Genomic DNA, 12,452 nt, shown 5'->3' with positions numbered 1-12,452 from the left:
CATTTTGCGTTTCTTACAGTAATAATAGAATGCGTCTCATAATCTTGCTTCGTCATCTTTTTTTTTTTAAGATGTCTTGCAAACTATTTTTTCTCACAGGGTGTTTGACCACATTTGATGAGCTGAGCCCCCACAGGAAACCCGCTTTGCTGAGAAGGGTTGAAACTAACTTTCCACTCAAAAGCATTTAATGTTCAAATCAATCATTCAGATTATAAAATGATCAACAGAAATCCACACGTACAAACAACAGAGTGTGTTAGAATATAGTATTCTAACATAAGTATGTTTATGTTAGAAAAAATGTTTATTATTCAAATTCTTCCTTCACACCACCAACAATGCATTTTATCCATGACAGAAATTTGGAAATCTGGGTGTAGACATTCGGTTTTGTTGGGGAATCACAGTTGTTTTTCTCATTGAATGAAACAATTCCAACTGCAACTTTGTCACACACCAGAGGTCCTCCGGAATCTCCCTGTGAGTCGAACAAAGTGATAGCAAATTAAATAGATTTCTCTAGGAAATGCACTATATTTGTCCAGAATATATTTGTACCTGGCAAAATCCTCCATGACCACCTGTGCACATCATCTTTGAAGTGGAGTATGTTGGTCCCCAGTACTTCTGACATGCTTTTTTGTCAAAAAGAGTGACGTTCACCTCCATAAGTTTGGCACTTACTTCACCATGGGTGGTGTTTTTCCCCCATCCTGCAACACTGCATTTAGTCTTGGCCTTGATGTCCTTGTCTGCGTTTGGTATTGGGATCCAGTTGACTTTGTTGCTCTTTTTGACCTTTTTATGTAGCTATATGAAGTGATTCAATGATTAAAATCGTTGTCAACAACAGCAGTCATAATTGCCATTTTCTGAAATTGAGGTTTATGGATCACTTGAAAGCTCATTAAATATGCTTTCCATTGATGTATATACTTTATGAGTAGTGGGCAATATCTGGCTGAAATGCAACTGAAAATCTGAAATCTGAAGGTTCAAAATAAATCAAAATATTGAGAAAATCTCAACATAAGCCTTTGACAATGTAGATGTAGACAAAAAAAAAATGTTTTTAGATCTTAAGTTATCTACGTCTTCATGATGTTTACTTATTCCTAAATATTTGGGGCATAAAAAATCGATATTATTTTTCAGTGCAGTTCAAAAACCTAAGTGTAACCACATCTCTATGGTTTGAAATCCAATTCACATTTGATTTTAATCTAGAATGTCTCAATTTGAATGCTCAGATTAGATGTCAATTCATTTTTGTCACTTACAACATTGCTACAGCAAACAATCTACCAAAACACAAGGAGATTGGGACATTTTCACATGATCAATGTAGTGTATGGTTTTACTTCAGTTTACAATGCAAAACCTTGCTGAGTCATTTACCTGAAGTAGCATGATGTCATTTAGCAGAGTTTTAGACTCAAACCCAGGGTGGATGTGGTAGAACTTCACATCCATGCGGCTAGCACCATCTGTGTATTCATGAGCTCCAACCACAACCGTCAGCTCTTTGCCACTAGCAAGAAATCATATTTTGATGGTAAATGATGACAATCATTTGGATTCAAACTATTGTTTGCAGAATCCTTGCGCTCTTAAAAATAAAGGTTCTTAAAGTCCACATGAACAGGAAGCTGTGACTTTTTTCACATTGTGTTGAAGTTTCTAGAGAAATGAAATAATAAATGAGAAGACAGTGGGCGTGGCTTGTTTTTTTCTGTTGCAAGCTGAATGGATCTAGCACAGTAGTCATTCAGAAAGATCGGAAAAGGGTTTTTAGTAGAGTTATTTCAACCCAACATACACCTACCTTTCACTATTTCTGATTGTTGTCAAAACTGACAGTTGGAGGGTCGTGGTTAAGTATGTTAACCATGCCCAATAAGATATATGTAATCTGACAGTTTAACTAAAAAAGGAAGTGCATTTTCAGATTTCAATTAAAGAATGCAGGGGCAAGCCATTTTCTAAGAACATGCACAGATAAATTGTTCAGCACAAAACTAGCAATATGAGCTAACAAAATCATATGGTTGGTTTTGATTTTATTTGTTTCATTGAATCTTTAACATCCATATACTTGCCTTCGAAGGAAATGTTCTCAATACCAAGGGGAAAAGGATTCTTCAACACTGATACCAGAATTATATAACTAATAGAATATCTGCAGTGACCATTCAAACTTGTTTTGAAAGATATGCCTGAAGTAAAGTTGAGTTTGTTTGCAGGAAGTTGCTAGGCAACAGAAATGCACATATTCAAATGCACATGAATAAGTGGGAAACTCTGAAATCCATGCCATCAATTTGACTGTTAAGGTAATTCAAGGTATAAATACTCCAAACAATAATACATTGGAAAATAAATAAACATACACATTTGGTAAAGACTGGGTACTATAGTTACAGTATACGGGTTTCAATCCTATCAAAGTTATTAAAAAGTCTAAATGACCACCTGAGTAGTTTTTCCCTGCTAAAAAACAGCCTAGTTTTAGAGGGGTTTAGGCCATTTCCAGGCTGGTTTTCACCATTTGCAGCCAGGTCTTAGCTGGTCTGGCTGGAAAATGACCAGCTAAAACCAGATTGACCACCCTAGTCAGGCTGGGAGCCCAGCCAAAACAGCTATGTCCAGCTTAAACCAGGCTGGTCAAGTTGGTTTTCGCTGGTCATTTCTCAGACTGACCAACTAGACGAGGCTAGAAATGGCTGGAAACCAGTCTGGAAATGGCCTAAACCCCTCTAAAACCAGGCTGGTCTACTATCTAAAATCAGCCAACCAGCCTAGGCTGGTTTAAGCTGTTTTTTTAGCAGGGTTAGCATTAAAGTCATTAAAAATTTTGTGGTGAATAATTCATCTGTGCATGTCATTAAAAAATAGTTTGTCATTTTAATCTTTAATTGAAATCTGAAAATGCACTTTCTGTTTGGTTTTAGTTATTTTTTCAGATTACGTGATTTTGAGGTAATGGGCGTGGCTTGTAATAACACCATAACAGCCACACCCACTGTTTGCTTATTTAAAATTCCATTTCTCAGGGTACTGCATCACGTTATGAAAAGAATAACGATCGCAGCTCACATGGACTTTAAGGCCCATGCACAGTTTGCTGTTTTAGGGCCGTGTTGCTTCACATGAAAATTAGTTTTAAAATTAGCTTACCGCCCAACGTAACAAGGGAGCCAAAAGATCCCACGCTCTGTGTTTGCAACAGAAAGGCTGACAGACAGAGAGACAGAAGCTAAGCTAAGCTAGGATCAGCATTCAGCCATACATGTATGACTCGGACACAGACCAAGCAGAGAGTACAAAATCATTTGTGTCTTTGTATAGTTGGTATAGTCTTGGTGTACAAGTGCCGAGCTTGTACACCGAGACTGATAACCACACACACTGAATTAACTTTGACTGAGGCACCGAATGCGCCGCAACATGGCACACCAGACACCCTCAGTGGCGCGGCAGAAATATAAAGTGTCCCAAATCGTCGCACCATGCATTCCAGAACTCCAAACACAGGCCTCCACATGGGCAAACACAACGGCGCCGTGGCCAACAAGCCGCCAACCCAAAGCTCCGCCACTTGCACCCCGACAGAGACCCACGCCCAGAAGTCCAAAATGCACGGCGCTACGCCACGCAAAAGGTACAAGCAATAATTCCGATTAGAGCGATAATGTGGAGAATATTGATCTTGTGTTGAGCCCAATGAGCCTTTCATCTATTAATAAAGCAAGGGTGTTCCTTTAGTGATATCGCTTTGACTCACACGCTGAAAATGGCGGACATGAAACGAGAAACTGAGGATATGATCGTGACGCGAGGCTGTCAATCAATATTGGTGGGCGGGAGGACCGCTCTCCTACATGAAGTTGCGGTCGGTCTGAAAACCGATCCAATTGGTCCACCGTTTTTATGTTATTAAATAAAAAAACAGGACTGTGTGTTTATATCACCACAATATGACAGTCTATACACTATATATACACACATGTCTGTCCAAACAGCTTGCAAAGTAGATTTTTCACCATAGGTGCCCTTTAAAAAAAATCTTATCAATGTGTACATATTTATATATAGTTTTAGAATTATTAGTCCCCCTTTTTATTTTTTCCCCCCAATTTTTGTTTAAAGTGATTTTTTTCAGCACATTTCTAAACATAATAGTTTTAATAACTCATTTCTAATAACTTATTTATTTTATCTTTGTCATGATGACACTAAATAATATTGTACTAGATATTTTTCAAGACACTTCTATACAGCTTAAAGTGACATTTAACTAGGTTAATTAGGTTACTAGGCAGGTTAGAGTAAAAATGCAAGTTATTGTATAAAGATGGTTTGTTCTGTAGTCTATCAATATATATATATATATATATATATATATATATATATATATATATATATATATATATATATATATATATATATATATATATAGGGTCAGTAATTTTAACTAGTCATTTTGACCTTAAAATGGCTTTTAAAAAATTAAAAACTGCTTTAATTCTAGCCAAAATAAAACAAATAAGACTTTCTCCTGAAGAAAAAATTTTATCAGACATACTGTGAAAATTTCCTTGCTCTGTTAAACAATTTGACAAATGTTTAAAAAAGAAAAAAATGAAAAAGTGGGGCTAATAATTCTGACTTCAACTGTATATGGTGGGGGTGGGGGTAGGGGGGGGAAGGGGAATAGTCTCTCACAAATAATATATGATATATACAGAGGCCTGTCAAGATATGTTCCAGTTTAGAAAAATTTAAGAAGCAAAAAATTAATCATGTATCGAAAAACATCCATCCTAATGAGATAGAAATAACACTCTTTGTGGAAGATGATGCTCTTTGTAATCTTGATTTTTAAGAATGCCTTTAAAAGGTCAAATAATGACTGTATTTCAAGACTAGAGGAGACTCAATTCACTAATATAGTATTTGTCAATCTGAAAGCAGATACACTAATTGAAGACCCTTTTGCATCAGGGCTTTGTTGACTCACAATGGTTACTTACTTTACAAAGCAGTGGGCAGCCGTCATGACAAACTGCTCAGACACAAGGAAGCCACCGCATATGTGTTTCCTATTGCATTGAACAGAAACCATGTAGGGTCTTGAATGAGGTCTAGCTTCATTCCCGTTTACTATGCCAGACTTCACAGATGCTAAGAGAAAAGTCAAATTAGGTTGGTTAAACATCAATCTGACTTGGACAAATGTCTCTTAATATAGTGAACATTAAAGTTTTACATTTACGTTAAATGTAGAAGACATAATTGGTTAAAGGTCATCGATTTTTTTTTTTATCACACTTACCTTGAAGGGTCAGATTCGGTAGCAAATAAACTAGCAAAAGCACAGAGAAGGTCATGATGCTGGTGTTAGAAGGTTGCTACGGATTACTGATGTTCTTCTCTGGTTTGATGGTTGGTGTGTAAAGTAAAGTGGGCAAGTTTACCCTAAGTAGTTCATGTACTTCCTCTTTCACACCGAGGTGTGGCTTTTGATTGGTGTTATGCTTGTTCTTAATGTTCTCTATGTTTGATGTAATTATTGGCTAATATTTCTTGTCATTTCTGGTAGCTTAATGAATCTGACTCAGTCACCAAGACCACCAATGCTGCTTTTTCCATTTTGCAGTACGGTATGACTCTGCTCTCTTCAGTTTTGCTTGGCCACTGCAGTTTAGGACTCCTAAAGAAAAGAACACTCCACTTAAATGAGCTCATTTTACAACTTCCCAAGAGTTAAACAGTCGAGTCTAACCATTTTTTAAACACAACTGATATTGTGGTCTGGTGTGAGCACTATTAGCTTAGCTTATGTAAAAGGGGCTGGGATACGGCCCTCCAGGCCCCTAAGATCAAACCCCAAGATGGTCTCCCCAATGGTAAGTTTCCAACTTAATGAACAGAGTTAGATCAGTGTTCAAAAAGATCTCAATTTTATTTCTTACATTTACTTTTTAAAACATTGAGCTCAACATCACAATGAAAATATTTCTACAATTGAACAATTTTCCTAGTGACAAAAACCCCAGTTAAGGTTACTTTCCCAATTCTGTACCCTTTTAAGGCCTTAATCTTCAAGCATGATCCCTACAAATTGACAAGTAGATAATGGATCAATGTATAGCCATTATTAATCTAGAACAAAATACATCCATCCACAAAAAGACAATACAAACACAGGCAAATAATAATAAAGACAAGATTAATACGATAAGCAAAAGTCTATACAAATATACAGTTGAAACCAGAAGTTTACATACACTGTGTAAAAAGGCACATAACCAAACTAACGTTTTCTCTTTTAGGTAAGTTAGGATAATCAAATGTGTTTCTGTTATGCTTAATAACAGAATAATGAAAGGGATATTTTTTATGAATTTTTATAACTTTCTTGACTAAAAGTCAAGTTTACATATAATAAGATTATCATGCCTCTGAAAAAGCTCAGATGATGGAGTTAAGGTTTTGTAAGTTTCTGATTGGCTAATTGTCAACATTTAAGTTAATTGGAGGCACAACTGTAGAATAGTATTTAAGGAAAACCTCAAACACACTGCTTTCTTTTGTGACAACATGGAAAAATCAACAAGCCAAAATCAACAAAAAAGCCAGATTACAATTTGATAAATTACACTGGGAAAAAGAATATTTTTTGGAGACATGTCCTGTGGTTTAATTGAACTAAGATTGAACTGTTTGGCCATAATGAACAGTGTTACATTTGGATGACAAAGGGGAAACTTACAAGCCTACACATAAAGAAAGAATATGTAGAAATACTAAAGCAACATCTTAAGACATCAGCCAGGAAATTAAAATTAGGCCAAAAATGGTTCTTCCAAACAGACCATGATCCTAAGCATACTGCTAAATAAGTTAAAATGTGCTTTTAGAGTGACAGAATGAATGTTTTGGAGTGGCCATCACAAAGCCCTGATCCCAAATCCTATAGAAATTATGTGGGCAGCGTTTAAAAAGCTTGTGCGAGCAAGACAGGCTACAAATCTGACTCAGTCACACCAATTCTATCAGGAGGAATGGGCCATAATTCCTTCAAAATATTGTGAGAAGCTTGTGGAAGGATACCCAAAACATTTGACCAAAGTTATACAGTTTAAAAGCAAAGCTAAAAAAAATACCAAGGAAATGTATGTAAAAATTTTTACTATCAAAAAATAAAATAAAAATTCTCCAAAAAAATAAAAAAATTAATTCTCTCATTATTCTGGCATTCATTCATTTATTCATTCATTTTCTTGTCAGCTTAGTCCCTTTATTTATCCGGGGTCACCAAAGCCGATTGAACGGCCAACTTATCCAGCAAGCTTTTTACACAGCGGATGCCCTTCCAGCCGCAACCCAACTCTGTGAAACATCCACACACATACTCATACACTACAGACAATTTAGCTTACCCAATTCACCTGTACCACATGTCTTTGGACTGTGGGGGAATCCAGAGCACCAGGAGGAAACCCAGGCGAAAGCAGGGAGAACATGCAACCTCCACACAGAAACGCCAACTGAGGCTCGAACCAGCGACTTTCTTGGTGTGAGGCGACAGCACTACCTACTGCGCCACTGCTTTGCCATATTCTGGCATTCAGAAAATGTAAATCATTTAGGTAATCCTGACGAACCTAAAATAGTAAACGTTTAGTATGATTTAAGAACAATCAACAAACTAGAACAAAATACAACAGAAAAATACAAGAAAGAAAAACACATCAAAACAATATCTACAAAAACACCAGGGTGCCTATACAAATATAAATCCCACACAAAACCAAACAAAAATGAGATTAGTTAGAAGTTGTTATTCTTTGCTGTTATTCAATGTGTCTCACTCCAGCATATTTTAATACACAAATAGGGACCACCATATATGATCCATAAACATTAAGTACAAAATCATAAACCCATAAAAACTAAATACTGTATAATAAATTGTATACACCACCAACCACACAATTCAAAATATCAAATTCACACCAAACCCTTGGTTCTAATTTGGCAATACCAATAAACAAGTAATGTCACATCATCCCTACAATCATAACAACGACACCAACTTCTCAAAATAATAACAACAATAGCAACAACAACACATACAAAGGGAAAAAATAGAAAACGAAATAACACTCCATACAAAAATCACATCACTTCAGGGAAAGTAACAAACACACTAGACTAAAGATGCTTTTCGACTGCAACATGAGCAGGTGGTTTGAGGACCTGTGTAAATCATTCAAAGGCAGCACACATAGATTTGACCACCAATGATGGATTCTGAGGTGCTTGCGTCTGAAGACCAATACACGAACACATGGAAATACCGCTTCCAAATAAGGCCAGATGCCACTCAAGTTACAATAAAGCAGCAGCTGGCAGACTCTTTGGAATGAACTTTATATTATACCAACTCAGGCTCATTCTGAAAACGTAGTCCTGTGGACGATTCTGAAGACCACGAATTATGTAGCCGGAGGTACGTATGGCTGTAATTCATTTTGTTAAGCGAACCCTACAGGGCTGTATGATGCCGTTCCTTTTGGTGTTTACCGGCTGACCATTTACCTCTGTGTGGAGGGCTTTCTCGCGGCAACCAGTTTGTCCAGTTAGCTCGTCGTGTACGTCGGCGGACTTGAGATGCAGAGAGGAGTTGACAAGGACAACAACCGGGTTCAAGTCCGAGGAAGAGCAGTTCCAGAAATCAGGTAAAACAGAATCCAAAAAAAAAAAAACAGTGAACAAGTTTATAACAGGGTGAGAATGTGGTAAAATCCAAATACGTAGTAAAAATCAGACGAGGGCTTTTTCTGGACAGCTTTTGTAAACCATCGGTTGGGTTCAGGGGAAGTAAGAGGGTGGGCGGGCCAAATGGTGAAATTGGTTGGGTTTAGGGAAAGAGGAGGGAGGGTGGGTCAGTAGATTGGCCGGTCACCTAGTCAATCATTCAGTCATTTAGTCAGTCGACAGCGGCTTCTGGTGGGTTTACGCGAGAACAGCACGGGCACGAACGACACACGCAAGAGACATTTGAGAAACAAAAAAGCACACACAGTGACCTCTCGTGGATTCGCGAAAACAAAAACTGCAAAAACACGTACCTCCTTGGACGTATTTCACGGTCTCCAGAAACAGCATTTTCAGAATGAGCCTGGGTTGCATTATACACAAAAACCGGCTGTGCACAATCAAGTTAATTTCCGACTGCCACCGCTGTCTGGAGAACTAGGGGAGAGAATCCCATCAACAGGTCTAAACAACAAAATGCCAACCAGAGACAGAGAGCTCACCAGCTCCTATAAAGCCTTGACGTGGTATAGCCCGCAACGCATGCATTTAAAGGGCAACCTACTACACTTAGCATAGATTATAGAATCGCATTAGATCATTAGCATCTCACAAAAAAAAAAAGTTGATATCATTTTCCTATGTAAAGCTTGACTATTCTGGATTTTCATGGTGTACTATTTTCTAAGCTGACTAGGAGCTATATTCTCATTCTGCCATAATAATCAAGGAACTTTTGTTGTACCATGGCTGCAGCAGGCACAGTGATATTATGCAGTGCCTGAAAATAGTCCCCAACTAGGTAATTTAACAGTGCTGCGCAATCTCATTGCGCCTTCTGCAGAAATAGGGGTATGGTCAAGTGACCTGAATAATGTTCTGGTAAATTGTAGGGCAAATGTTCTCTTTGTTTCTCAGTTTTTAGGTCTACATGGCTCCACAACAGATAAGACAGAATATACCTAAAAGACATGATATATAATATTAGAGCTTATTGAAAGTAGATGAAACACATTTTATAAAGCACTTTTGTCTGGATGTTTAATGGGATGGGGGAACTAGGATTGTCTCCTTGGCTACTTTTATCAAAAATGTAGTATATATTTAATATATAATTTTTACAGGAAGATTTCACCAAGCTCTTTATTTCACTACTTTACTCTGAAAGTCATTTTAATCAGACTTGTCTGGCCACCAATTGACCTACAGTGCTGAATGATTTTAAACACAATTTCACAAAAGCACAGTGCGATTTGATGAATGCCATATGATACTTTTATTGGTTCATGGAAGAACTCAAGAAAAACATTTCTACCTTTTATACATTTTCCATAAATCACTCACAATTGTCTATAATACTGTGGATCCATGGAAGATATGCTGAAATCTTAGTATAGACATTAGGAAGCAAATATGAATTGCAGCGAAAAGGGTTACCAAAAGATGTTATTCCAACAGCAGTGTTTCCACAAACCAAAGGACCTCCTGAATCCCCCTGTTAAGAAACACAGATCAACATGCTACTAGTGAAATACATTTATACTTTAACAAACCATAATCATCTTTTATACGTACCTGGCAGGAACCACCATGACCATGTGCACAGATCATCTGTGAGGCCTCATAATTAAATCCCCATCTATAATCACACTTTGCATTAGTTACTATAAATGTGTTTGCTTCCATTAGACGATCAGTTGCTGGACCAAGTTTCCATACACTTCCTCAGCCAGCAACACTACAGAGAGTATCCGCTTTAACATCTTCTCCATTCATTGGTAATGATATTGTTCCAACATTGTTGTTTAGTTTCACTTTCAGCTGTAATGCAAAATCACATTTATTATTCATTCAAATATAGTCTGGTTGTTAAACTTTTGACAACTACAGAAATTGAATAAAAAAAATGTTTCATTCTACAGACACTAATAAATGACGTAGGAAATAGACTAGCAGATGAAAATAATGTTCTGTAGGACTGTAATCTTCAAATCTAACACAGCGGTTCAAGCTACCTGATCAGATATCATTTTGAACGACTAAATGTCAGTACCTTCAAAAGCATGATGTCATTCAGAACAGGTTTCAGTTTGAAGTCTGGATGCGGGATGTAAGACTTCACTCTAAAGCGGTCTGAAATCTTGCTTTCGCTCAATTTATGTGCCGCAACCACAACGTCAAAATGTCACCTCTGTTGAAAGAACAAATTGGCAATATGTATAATTAGACAGCAGTCATTGATGTTGGTCGGTAACTCAACGTTACAGTTCACACTAAACAAAACTCTTACTTTTGCCAGCAATGTGCAGCAGTCAAGACAAACTCTTCAGAAATGAGGAATCCACCACAGATATGCTCCCCATTCATCTGAACAGAAACCATGTAAGGTCTGGAGTGAGGTTTTGCCTCCCTGCCGTTCACTATACCCGCACGAGCTGAGAAAGAGACAGATAGTACAAAAACTCAGCAGATGTCATTAAAATATTATTTATAAATGTGTAAATCGTGTTTCCTTTCTACCCTCCTCCTCCTGTCACCAAGCACTCACTTCCAACAGCAACCCATCCCAGCATACTACCCTCCCCACATCCATTTCCACCTTACTCCCCCCTTTCACCCTGTCCACCACCACTCTCCTGCCCATGCCACAAAAAGCTCTAGCCCTGGAACCACACCCAGTCTCGAGCTCAGCGAGACATCTCATTCTATCAAGTGCAGACATCAACCTGACTGCACTTTTATCACCCATTACACCTCCCATGGCAGAGCGCCTGGTAGAATGTGATGAATTCACCATTGCAATTAAAATCACCCGCCACTACCTAACTCCGTACCCTATCGCTAACTGAATTCAACATTGCTTTTGCTAGATACACAGATATCATCTGTTCAGTTTTCCCCCAGAGGAGGCACGAGCTGAACGACTATATGGCCATCATTTCAAAGCTTGCATGCTCCCTATGGGCGTAACCTATTTCTATGTGCAGCAGTCAAGACAAACTCTTCAGAAATGAGGAATCCACCACATGCTCCCCATTCATCTGAACAGAAACCGTGTAAGGTCTGGAGTGAGGTTTTGCCTCCCTGCCGTACACTATACCCACATGAGCTTAGAAAGAGAGAAATAGTGCAAAAATTCAGCAGATGCCATTGAAATATTATTTAGAAATGTGTAAATTGTGTGTTCTATAGTCAGTCTCACTAGTGAAGGTCAGATGTGGCACCAGAAAAACCAGCAGAAGCAGAGAAATGACAATGATGGTCATGGTGAAGACATTCAGTGAGCTCTTTCAGATGTATATATACTGTATATATCAATACTGGTGGAGTTAGAGTCATTCAGCTTCACCATATTTTTGTTCATCAGATGTTGGAGGATGAACAACACACTTTATTTTTAGGAGTTCTTGAGACAAAAAGTGTATTTGGGGGCTCGTTCGATTGTCTGCTTTTAATGTATTTGTCATTTGAAAAGTAGTCACACCACCAAACTGATGACCCTTTTGTACCAGGGAATCTCTGACTCACATTAATATTCAAACTAAATACAGTTTGCTAAATAGCAAACTGTGAGCAGTTCTCATGATAAAGTGTCACAAGCAAGTCACATTTGTGTTTGTTAA

General features: G+C 37.8%; 1 protein-coding gene and 1 pseudogene across 2 annotated transcripts; both read right to left on the bottom strand.

Annotated features, from left to right (window-relative positions):
• Positions 1-255: 255 nt before the first annotated feature.
• LOC147831559 (granzyme-like protein 1) lies at positions 256-7,631 on the bottom strand. 2 transcript variants are annotated; one of them, XM_087304256.1, is made up of 6 exons: positions 7,449-7,631; positions 5,339-5,716; positions 5,037-5,187; positions 1,402-1,534; positions 562-813; positions 256-481 (listed from the first exon to the last, which is right to left on the bottom strand). In XM_087304256.1, exons 2-6 carry the CDS (start codon positions 5,391-5,393, stop codon positions 311-313), a joined length of 762 nt encoding a protein of 253 aa, XP_087160382.1. In that variant the 5' UTR covers positions 5,394-5,716; positions 7,449-7,631; the 3' UTR covers positions 256-310. The 2 variants fall into 2 exon arrangements, with proteins under 2 accessions (XP_087160382.1, XP_087160383.1); XM_087304257.1 differs by lacking the exons at positions 5,037-5,187; positions 5,339-5,716; positions 7,449-7,631 and adding an exon at positions 2,103-2,270.
• On the bottom strand, positions 10,083-10,647 carry si:dkey-78l4.12 (annotated as a pseudogene).

Source organism: Danio rerio, chromosome 22 (assembly GCF_052040795.2).
Source record: "Danio rerio strain M-AB ecotype USA chromosome 22, GRCz13ab, whole genome shotgun sequence".
Taxonomy (NCBI): Eukaryota; Metazoa; Chordata; class Actinopteri; order Cypriniformes; family Danionidae; genus Danio; species Danio rerio.
This window is presented reverse-complemented; position numbering and strand designations above follow the sequence as displayed.